This window comes from Pholis gunnellus (genome assembly GCF_910591455.1).
Source record: "Pholis gunnellus genome assembly, chromosome: 14".
Classification (NCBI taxonomy): domain Eukaryota; kingdom Metazoa; phylum Chordata; class Actinopteri; order Perciformes; family Pholidae; genus Pholis; species Pholis gunnellus.
Window position 1 is genome coordinate 8104506 of NC_136541.1, and position 10823 is coordinate 8115328.

General features: G+C 44.0%; 1 protein-coding gene across 1 annotated transcript; it reads left to right on the forward strand.

Moving 5' to 3' along the window:
- The first annotated feature begins 3046 nt into the window (after window positions 1-3046).
- Window positions 3047-9688, forward strand: LOC306705677 (uncharacterized protein). The gene is made up of 3 exons (XM_079172494.1): window positions 3047-4533; window positions 5942-6591; window positions 9078-9688. Exons 1-2 carry the CDS (start codon window positions 3523-3525, stop codon window positions 6485-6487), a joined length of 1557 nt encoding a protein of 518 aa, XP_079028620.1. The 5' UTR covers window positions 3047-3522; the 3' UTR covers window positions 6488-6591; window positions 9078-9688.
- Window positions 9689-10823: the final 1135 nt, after the last annotated feature.

Sequence of the window (10823 nt, forward strand, 5' to 3'; positions counted from 1 at the left end):
TTGATAAATAACATGTAAAAGCAATTTCTGTCATTGATTTTCTTTATTAAAATTTTAGAAGTTTTTTAAGGAGAATAGGTAGATGAAGAGAAGCAGACGAGTACTGCAGTGTCAGGAAGATGCCTCTTATATTTTATACATTCAGGGGCGAATTCAGAAAAGGATTGCGTGGCTTTTGTGGCCGCTAAACCTGTGCAAATGAGACAAAATTGTGCAAATCTCAAAGCACCCCAAAGGGTGAAATGCATGCATAACTGCGCTGCCAAGAAAATAGCATCTCCGTGCTCCAGTGCTATTAGCACGTAATTAAAATGAGGTAAAAGGGATACATTTAGCGAAAATCTGCCCCTTTTTATGCAAATAAGCCTCAATTATTCGCATATTTATGGAGTTGGTGTTAACTGAAGTGCATAAGGGGTGTACGCTCAAACTCATCTATTTTGAAATGCAATGACTGTTGTGTCAAAAAATAAATAAATAATATATTACAGGTATTTAATAAACAATTTTTTTTTTGAAATGTATAAAAAAGTTCTTAAAATAAAATATTTACCTCTTTAATTGTGTATAATTTCACCCATCCTTATACGTGTGCTTTGCGGTGCAGACGTGCATAATGAAAGGAAAGAAGTCAAATGAGCCAGAGTTCGACCCGAGCTTGGTCTATATGGCCCAAGCCCGACTTGAATCGACTCAGTATGTCTTTTGGCTCCTTCTTTCACACCTCACAATGCAATGAGCTGAATCACATTTATACTTTGCTACATCGATAATTGCAAACAGATGCAGAAAAAAAGGGCAAATTGCACTCAGCAGAAAACGTTATGGGCATGTTTGTGCTGTAATATCTTTAGTGCTATCTTTAGCCTATACAGTATGGTGATATCACAGACAAAACAGTAATCATATAATGTACAGTATCTCTTGCAAACTAATGCTTTACTACACAATTTGCATACTGCGTGATGTGGGACACTCAAGTCTGCATCAGTGAATTTCTGGGCCCTTGCATCTACAGGAGGGTAATTAGGGCACACGCCATCTGATAGATCACTGACACCATATTGAGCTCTCGTTATAGGTTGTTTTAGAGGTATCCATATGTGCTAATTAGGTCATCTTGACCCTGGTGAGGACAGCAGAGTGCAGAGTGGCGAAGTGTGGCTCCCACTCTCTACTTCGTGGTTGCCCTCCAGTGGTGCAGCCAAGCGGGCGGTGGGCAGGCCAACACAAAAGAAAGTGATGTAAGAGCTGCCGAAGCTGGGAACTTTCTGAGGCAACACACACGCACACATACTACACCCACCTACGGTAACGGTGCTGGCAGTATGACAACTATAACTTTTAGATATTCTTTTTGTAGCTCGGATACAAGGATCCGCCTGAGGAACCCCTACTGTGAAACACTGAGATTAAGACGACAGGTTGAGGTATTGCTGTCTCCTCTTATCGACTTCAGCGTCTTTTTGTCTTTCTCTCTGGACTATCTATCTCATACATATGCATACACAGAGTTGGAGGGAAGTGCTTATATTCAGCAGTGTAAAATATAAAATTCCCTACTCAGGTGGAAATATTGCGACTTTGCTTGTTTAGTCATGTTAAGTCACGATTACCAGAGGAGGTAACACATTGGTGATTCAGTCCACTGATGAAAGCATTGCAATACTTATATATTTGCATTACGAACTGGGTGTCTGTGGCGACAATCCTGGAAGATATGCTGTATTACAGTTTTTTCCCTATTGTTTATAAAATAAAAAATTAAACTTTGCACACAATTCTCAAAAATAGCATGTTAGTATGGAATTCTAAATCAACCACGACTGATATCTTCAGGATTGCCAAGTGGCAGGATTTCAGTCCTGGCTGATGTAGAATTTCTATTTGAGTGAACACAATGGAATTGTGCTTTGGAGTCATTTTGTTGATACATGAGCTTCAGGTTTTCAGAACCGTCTGCACAATTACATTTTTTTTGTGGAGAAAATGGAGAAATAAATGTAACACCGCATTTTTTTCCAAGGAATGTCGTTTGTTGTTTGTAATACTGCAAATTGGTTACCTTGCTGGGATGGATGAATCCCCTTCATCCTCCTCTGCTGTTATTCTCAGTAGTTTATTTTTTCTTTTCACAACCCATTGTTTTCTTTAAAAAGTCACAGTCGTCCTCGTTGAAAATAAACGCCTAGCTGTCCTCCGTCGCTGTTGATTTAGAGCCACAACAGAGGCGCGTTATGCTATTTTTGAGAGAGTTCTTGATTGCTCGTCCTGCTTTTCTTTTTTGTTCCTGTGTTTATTCTGACGTTGTCTATAGTGAGCAGAGGTTGATTCATAATGAAAAGGATGAAGAGTTTAACATGGCTTGAACATGTGGTTTGATTTTTCTGACAGTGAGCATGTAAACACCATTGTATGAACTTGAGAGGAAGATTTTCTGTGTAGTTCAACTAAAATATCTGTGCTTGCCTCAGCAGAGTTAAGTTTTGCTCAACTGTTGAGGTGAAGCCACTTTAACCGAGACAATGACAGAGTGGGAATGACAGCAGCGGCGCAGGCATTGGTGGGGAGAGAGGTAGAACAAAAGCAGATACAGAAGAATAGTAAAAAAATGTTCACTCGTACAAAGGCAGTGGCTCTGTCTTCTTCACTCAGAGTGCTATCTACTCCCTCGTCTGTGTATGTTTGAAACCCCACCTCCCCCTTTGCTTCTCTCCTCCCCTCCCCTCACCTCCTCCTTCAGTCTCCGGCTGAGGAATCCCAGGCAGCGTTTAATTGCAGAGTGCAAAGGCTTTAGTTGGGCTAATGAGCTCAGCACCGGAGCTGGGACTCTTTCACGCACTCTCTGAGAGACAGAAATCCTTTACCGGAGGAGCCTCGCGGGGCGGCTGGATTTTAGGTGGAGGGGGAAAAGAAGGATTTCATGAATTCAGGTACAACCGACTATGTGAGAGTATATACCAGAGGCTGGAGACGGAGTAAGAGGTGGAGAAAGAGAGGAGAGCGGGAGAGGGGAGGGGAGGAAACGGGAAATACACAGAGAGAGAGAGAGAGAGAGAGAGAGAAAGCGAGAGAGAGAAAGCGAGAGAGAGAGAGAGAGGAAGCCCGCAGCAGCAAATGAGACAGAACAACGAGGCGGGAGAGGTAGAGAGAGAGAGAGAGGAAGGGAGGTGGAGAGGGGCCCCGTGTAGGAGAGAGGGCTACTGGGTGAGGAAGAAGTAGAGAAAAAGTTAGGAGAAGTAGGAGAAGGAGGTTTTAGGGAAAGAAAAGAACGGGTGCGGAGATTAACAACCACAGGAGAGAAGAAGAAGGGAAACAACAGACAGGAAGGAAGGGGAGGGAGAAGGCTTGGGTAGAGAGGAAGAAAAAAAAAAAAAAAGAGCTGAAGAAAAGTTTTCTTCTGGGAAGACTCAGATGAGGAAAACAGAGCGAGTGAATGACTGGGCTAGAGAGAGCAGAGAGGGGAGGAAACCAATTGTTTTCTAAGGCGTTTTCCACACAAGCCTCTGGACTTCTTTGGACATGTACACAGAAGGCTCACAAACAACGGGACACCGCCGATTTCTTCAGCACATCAACACCCCCGCCCCCTGCTCCTGCCAGCACTGCGTCCACTATGGGCAGCCAGCGTACGGCCATCACGGTGGGCTGGGATACCAACCAGCATCAGCCAGACAGACAGACCACCCATCTCTGGACTGCAGGAGAGACACCCAGGCTCCTCGGGTTAAAGACGTAGGAGGGAGAGCTTTCGTAGCGGACAGAGCTGAGAGAAGCGGTCATCGCAGCCCACAGAGGAGGCCTGTGTTCGCAGGGCCGGGCCCTTACAGCCAGTCAGACGACTTGAGCCAAGTTTGCCCCCGGGAGTTGAACCCTGCCCAGTGGAGCCACCCGCCAGAGCCTGGGGTGAGACACTACCCGTCTGTCAGAGAACAGTGTGGCTGTGTGGTGCGCAGCGACACCAGGGCACACCCCTTTAACGCCGGGATACCACATCCTCTCCCACATCTTCAGGTCAGAGGTCAGGGGTACAAGCACCGGAGGACTGTCAGGTATGTCTCAGTGGAAGAGGAGGAAGAAGACTGCGGATGCAACTCTGAGAGCTATCATTCGGAGCCACACGATCCCCATCTGGGTCGTTCACACGCGCCAAATGGCCACTGTGGACCGAGGCCTGTGTTCTTTGAGGGAGGGGAGGAAAGAGATAGCCATCAGGACCGGGGCAGACTGAAGGGTGGATCAGAGGAGGGCTGTAATGGACGCGACGGCTCTCACAAAGGTTTCTTCCCCACTGAAGTCCCACAAAAACACTTGAACCAAAGGAGACAGAAGGCGCCCGACGTCCCTCCCTCTGGCATCACCAGTCCAGAGCCCTCAAAATCGACAGCCAACGGGGACCATCAGTGCCAGGGTTCGGATGTGGCGAAGCAGAAGAGGAGGCAGGATTCGGTGAGGGATAAAATCAGACAAGTGGTGACAGATCTGGAGGATGTGTTGGGGGGTTTGAAGCAAGTTCACGTGGAGATGAAAGAGGTAGGAGGGTCTATTATTATAGATGTTTATTCTTTACATCAGGAGTCTAAAGATGAAGGTCTGCATCTAAGTGCAGATGTCTCAGCCTTTCATCTATGCTCCCCTGGATATTGTGACATTTAAAAAGATTAGATTCAGACAAAAGTGCCGATCAGTTTGACACACGTTGTGTATCTGTGTGTCCGTGTTCATAGCAACATGTCGGCATGTGTGTGTGTGTGTGTGCATGCTAACTGCATGTTTGTGACTCGTCTATCATGTCTTACCGAGAAGCTGTGATTGAGAACAATTTGCATTGACCTTTTTCAGAACGCTGCAGAAATTGGCAGCGTTCCGGCCAGCACATTAAAAAGCCCGGCTTGAGACTGTTACTAAATTGTGCCTTGCTCTTACAGTATCCATTTTGCATGCAGCTGTAAAACAGCTTTGATTCACAGCTGAATGCGTCTGTGCAAGGCCTGGCATTGTACTGAATCCACATTACAAGTAAAATGCCTCCATGATTGTGAATAGAAACAGCTGGAAACAGAAAGACATCAAAATAAACTGGGAAAATACACGTTTGCAGTGCTGGAAGAAGTATTCAGAACCTTTACTTCAGTAAATGTACCAATACCATAACGTAGAAATACTCCATTACAAGGTTAAGTCCTGCAGTTAAATACCACTTGTGAAAAAGTAGTAGAAAGTTTTGAGAGCTAAATGTACTGAAAGTTTAAGAAATGGCGCGTCATAATCGTATATGATATCATTAGATTGTTAATAGCGATGTATCAATGCATAAATCTGAATATCTCCTTTATAGCTGGTCGATAGTTTAGTCCAGCGGTTTCCAACGAAGGGGTCAGAGCCCTCTTAAGGGTCTCAAGATAGCTCAGAGGGACTGTGAGATGATTAATGGGAGAGGAAAGAGGAATAAAACTAAATACGACGACACAGATCTATATTCATTTTGGGGAATATTCTCTGTGTTTAGCTTTTTGTGAAATATTGGAAAGACTTACTTCTTCTATTACATGAAACCAACAGTTCAGAGGGGAAACATCTCCTCGACTGAACTGCGAATAACTCGCCTGAAATTATACTTTTTATTTTGTGAAGGGTTACAAGCCCAAAAAAGTTTAGAACCACTAGTTTAATTTTTAAGAATGTATTGCATTTAATAAGTTTATCAAACGTTTTTTAAGTAAAATCCTAATCTGACAAGTAACTGATGATTGTATGTAGACATGTAGTGGAGTAAAAAAATCACAATATTTCCCTCTGAATTGCAGTGAAGTAGAAGCATAAAGTGGGATTAAATGGAAATACGTGAGTAAAGTACAAGTACTGTACTTGAGTACATGTACTTTGTTTCTTTCCACCGCTGCAGTCCGGACAAGTACCGAGTCTCTTTATTGTCATTCAGGTGGTCCAGCAGATTGATCGTCTCACAGCCAGAATTGACCTCAGCGAGGAGACGCCCAGCATCACTCAGGGGGCGTCCGGTAACTTCCACGGCTCAACTCATCCAGGTGACCCTAGGGTGTCCCCGCCGTCTAATCACAAGCCTGCTCCAGTCCAGGCGATGCAACACATCGACGAAGACCGCATCATATTAAGAACTAACTCTCCCTCCCCTGTTCACATGGCATCCGTCGTCAAAACCAGCCGCTTCACCCCACCCAGCATCACTAAGGACATCAACCACGAAAGGACAGGCGTAAACGGCCACCCGCCTCACCTCTATCCCCCCAGAGACTCCAACCACGTTGGCCAAACTCGTCCTGAGCCCCACCCACAGAGCCTGGACCCCAAGGTCATTATTGGTAACAGCACCTCCAGTTCAAGGACTCAGAAGCCTCCTCTTTACCCTCAAAACGGGCGCTGTGGGAAGGGCCCGTACCCGCCTCCCAAGCCCGTGAGGACCCCTGCCTACCCTGCGAGAGGCTGCCAGAGCACCAGCATGGTGTGAGGGAGGGGGGGGTGGTCTGCCCCAGTGCCATGGGGGCCTGAAACATGAGACCCTGCTGCAGCGAGTGGAGGTCAGAGTGGGACCAGGCAGGGGAACAACTCATGGTAAGTTCAGATTTCTCCCTCTTGTTTTACACTGTTGATGTTTCCATCAGCGCTCTCAGCTGATGACGTTTGCCGTGTTTACTGGCAGCGTAGTTTTCAAAGTCAGTAAATGAATTGCAGTGTTCCTCCCTGTTACAAAAAAGGGTTTATGTGCGTGTTTGATGTCTGCGTGTGTGTGTGTGATGTCTGTGTGTGGGCGGCGGAGGGGGCGTAATGCGTCTGCTTTTGTTGATGTCACATGATTTCCCAGTCTTCACTACACTGCAAAATGTGTCTGTCTTGGCAAGTGAAATGAGTATTTACACTTCAGATTGGTGACACGTGTGGGAAAAATCAGCCAGCAGGTTGAGAAAATGTCACTTGCTGAAGTAAAATGAAACTTTTTTGAGTAGATTTGAGGAATATCTGATCTTGCAAAACAAGATTAGACATTAGGTTATTAAACATCTTGAAAACAGAACTCAAAATCAAGGCGAGATTTATTTAAGCAGCTTAAAAAACGATTTGATTTTTGACAATCTTTCTCACTTTAATCTGACAGAAAAAAAGCAAGATAAAATCTTGAAACAGATTTTTTTTTTGCAGTGTAACTTAGTCATCACTAGAGGGAACAGAGTTGGCAGGAAGACCCCACAGCCGCTTGACTCCAATCATGTGACACAAAAGAAGCGTCATTATATTTACAGGATGATCATCTCTCTGACTCAGAATTGGCTGATTTACTGTTTACAGAGAAGACACTAAAGCCTTCTTCTCGTGTCACAGTCAGATGTTTGCTTAATGACTGTGAACCAGGAACAGATTTAATAACAAGATGACATCAGTGCAAAAAAAAAAAAAACTCCCAGCAGATGGGGAAAAAAGGTACATACAGTCCCTTCAAAAAGTCCACCTTTACAAATGCTGCAGAGACAGTGGATGTTTCTGTACTTCCCTCTTGTGCAGAGTATGCGTAACTGCAATCTGTTTTTCTAGCCTTTCTGAGTTGGGCAAGCACAATCTGGTTTTAATCATAAAACCCCCTGGCCACGTGCCAGAACGGAGTGAGGTAAACTTGGTATATTTGTGACGTCCACATAAACATAAGCGCCGCTGCACGAGTAAAGCAGCTCCTCACATTAAGCTGCAGGGAGAGCCACGCTACAAGCTTCAGGTCGAGGCCGGCTGCCAGAGAAACGTGTCGGAAAAGTGCATGTGCTTGAGCTTTCATTTACAAAATGAGACGAGAGTTTTATTAGTTGTAAGTGTAATGTAGCTTTTCTGTTCAACACAGCCCTTTCTTTTCACTTTCACAAGTCTTTCAAAGCTCCGATGCGTTTGACATTTTAAAGGCCTGAATCATCTGAATTAATCACCCAAAACAGGTTCAGTGAAGAAATAGCACAACCGATTTTGTGGTACGTAACCAAGCCACACACACACACACACACACACACACACTAATACATTCCCTATCCTTAGTCTTAATACCCAAACAGCTCATTATTGTTTGATTATAGGATCAGCATTATGTGGTGTCCATGGATACATCCAAAGGAGACACTGTAAAACGAATTATAACACAATGCTGGGTCAGTAACCTGTATGACAATAGAAAACACAGGACTTATAAAATGTTTCCAAATTTGGATTTCTATGTTAGAACCAAGGCTGGATTACAAAACAGACCCAGATCCCCCGGGGCCTCGAAACAGAAACTGAAATGATCACGGGTCCTGTGTCAAAACCTAAATTTAAAAACTTTATATCGTGTTTTAATGGTGCACATTCCTTAAATAAACTTGCGATAAATCAAATTACCACATACTAATTGGTACACAGCAGTCTTGAGGCCGGGTATTATTCCTGCGTAGGAGTACTGGTTTCTGCAGCTCTGGGATTTATGTCACGGGCACGTGCAGTCTGTTTTCAGGTCTGTGCTTGATGAATACCCAAAGGCAACATGTTATAACATTTCAATTAATATTTTGAACTGTTTCAACTTGTATACTCTGCTTTCACTTTGTACTTTGTATTTACATGCTGTGGGAATATGCTTTGTGTTTCTGTTGCTGCACAATCAATTGCCTTTTGATTGCAGAATGGGGTCAATATTGAAGCACAGTGATAATCCGTGATTAGAAGTCGGCCCGAGACTCACTCACAAAACTACATTGGTCTTCACAAAGACAGAAGTACACAAACACACACGCAAACAGCTATTGCCACAGCAACACTTGATGCAATCTGGTGTACAGTGCTTCCTCCAGAAGCGAGGCATCATGACTCACAAGGACTCACACACACACACACACACACACACACACCTTCACTTTCAGTACAATAGAGATTAACACAGTTTCTATGGCTCCATCAATGAATGATGAAAAGCCTTGAGAGGAAGCACGGTTTGTACACATTTCAGTCTGAGCTCACTGAGATGCTGAGTTCAGAATCTAAATTATATCCCCCCCCCCCCCCTCTCTCTTTTGTCATGATGTTTCCAGCAGGAGCTGATGCCACTGAGACAAGCTGTCAGCCGGTGGAAACAGAGCACGGCCTGAAGGTGGGGATATATCCAAAGGGAAAACTCCCCCCAAGAGTCGACCTGCGGCTGTATGTCACGCAAGCACAGAAGCATGGAGGAGTGGCAGTCAAACCTCTCAGAGGATTCATGCTTTTGCTTTTTTCATGTGAGGTAGCGGCATATAATGAGGAGGATGAAGCGAACAACTACTCAACAACCACCAATAGAAAGATAAAGGGTATATTTCTATGACAGTGTTAATTTATTTTATACTAGGCTATTTTTTATTGCAAAGAAATATATTTTCAGGCAGCTCACACCAGTCTGGATACTACCTACCCCCTAATGTATGCTATACCAAGATTTATACCATCGAAACTATTGTACAGACGTTTTACAAAATAAAGAGTTCGGACAGTTTTTCTCACTGATACATGGTTGTCAAAGTACAGTATGTAAGAAGAGGAATCAGCCGAGGGGAGTGGAAAGTTGGAGTGGCAGAGCTGAGATCAAATTGCAATACAATAGATTCTTCTTCCCTTTTTCACACAATCTGACAGCTCAATTAGCGAACTCTAAGAGATGTGCATTGACCGCTGAATGTCCCACATTTCAAGATGAAATAAAAAAGAATTAACGCCAGCATTTCATTGCCCTTGACTCTGGGAAATCATTTATGCATTCACTGAGTCTAATAGAAGAATCCCAAATGGTTGTGGACGTTGTGGAAATACTTCTCGGGTTGATCTGGAGATGGCAGTGTGTGATCTCTCATGGCCTTATTCAGCCAGGCCGGCCCGACCCAGCCAGCGTCTGTGTCTCTGTTTGTTTAAATCTTGTCTGAGATTTTCCCCACTCTGCTCACACAAGCTCCTGCCTGCTGTCAGAGGACGCCGCTTCCCCTCTGACAACTAGTACAATCCATCCACATCCCAAAACATCGCTCACTTTCTGTCTCTTTAATTGTGTGCAATACTGACGAGAGAGCTATGGTGACAGATGGAGGACGACACGTGCAAACTGTTAACTGTCCTGACCGCTCTGTCACTCACCATCTGTGTCTGCAGCCTATTGCCGTTAAGAGTTATTGTGTTGTAATGACAAATGAGAGGTGAGATTGTAAAGAGCCAATGAAGCCCTTGAAGGTTAGATAGATGGGTGAGGTAAGTGCCAGAGGCCTGTATTACTTGTTGAGAGCATCATGCAAAATTTATGATTTTTTTCTTGGCACCCTGAGCCATTATATAATTTCATAACAGTGCAGACAAGGGCTGCAAGGATTGTTTTAGTAATCAATTAATCCTTTCAGTACTTGAGAGTATTATGTGTGGAAATAGTGATAAATTCCAATATTAATTTCCACACCTCACTGAAAACAGTGACAGATCTACTACTTAAAATTCATAGGCATAAGCACAAGTCTCGTCATTTCTAACCAGCAGCCGTCGATTTTAGGGCTGAAATGACAACTGCCACTGCCAATTTTATCAGCCAGCTAAATAAGCCACAGTTACAATTAAGCTAACGTTCCAATACGCCCCTCGAGTTGAAAGAAAATGTTTTCTCCTTCAACGCTTTCAACTGATTTGTTTTAAAACAAAGTAAAATAATTGTGCAGTGGCTATAATCAATATTTTTATACAAGAGGCCGCTCTTTGTGATGAACCTACAGAGAATATCACCTGAATCTGAAGTTTCAGCTCATTGTTAAGCTGTCTGGTCAATA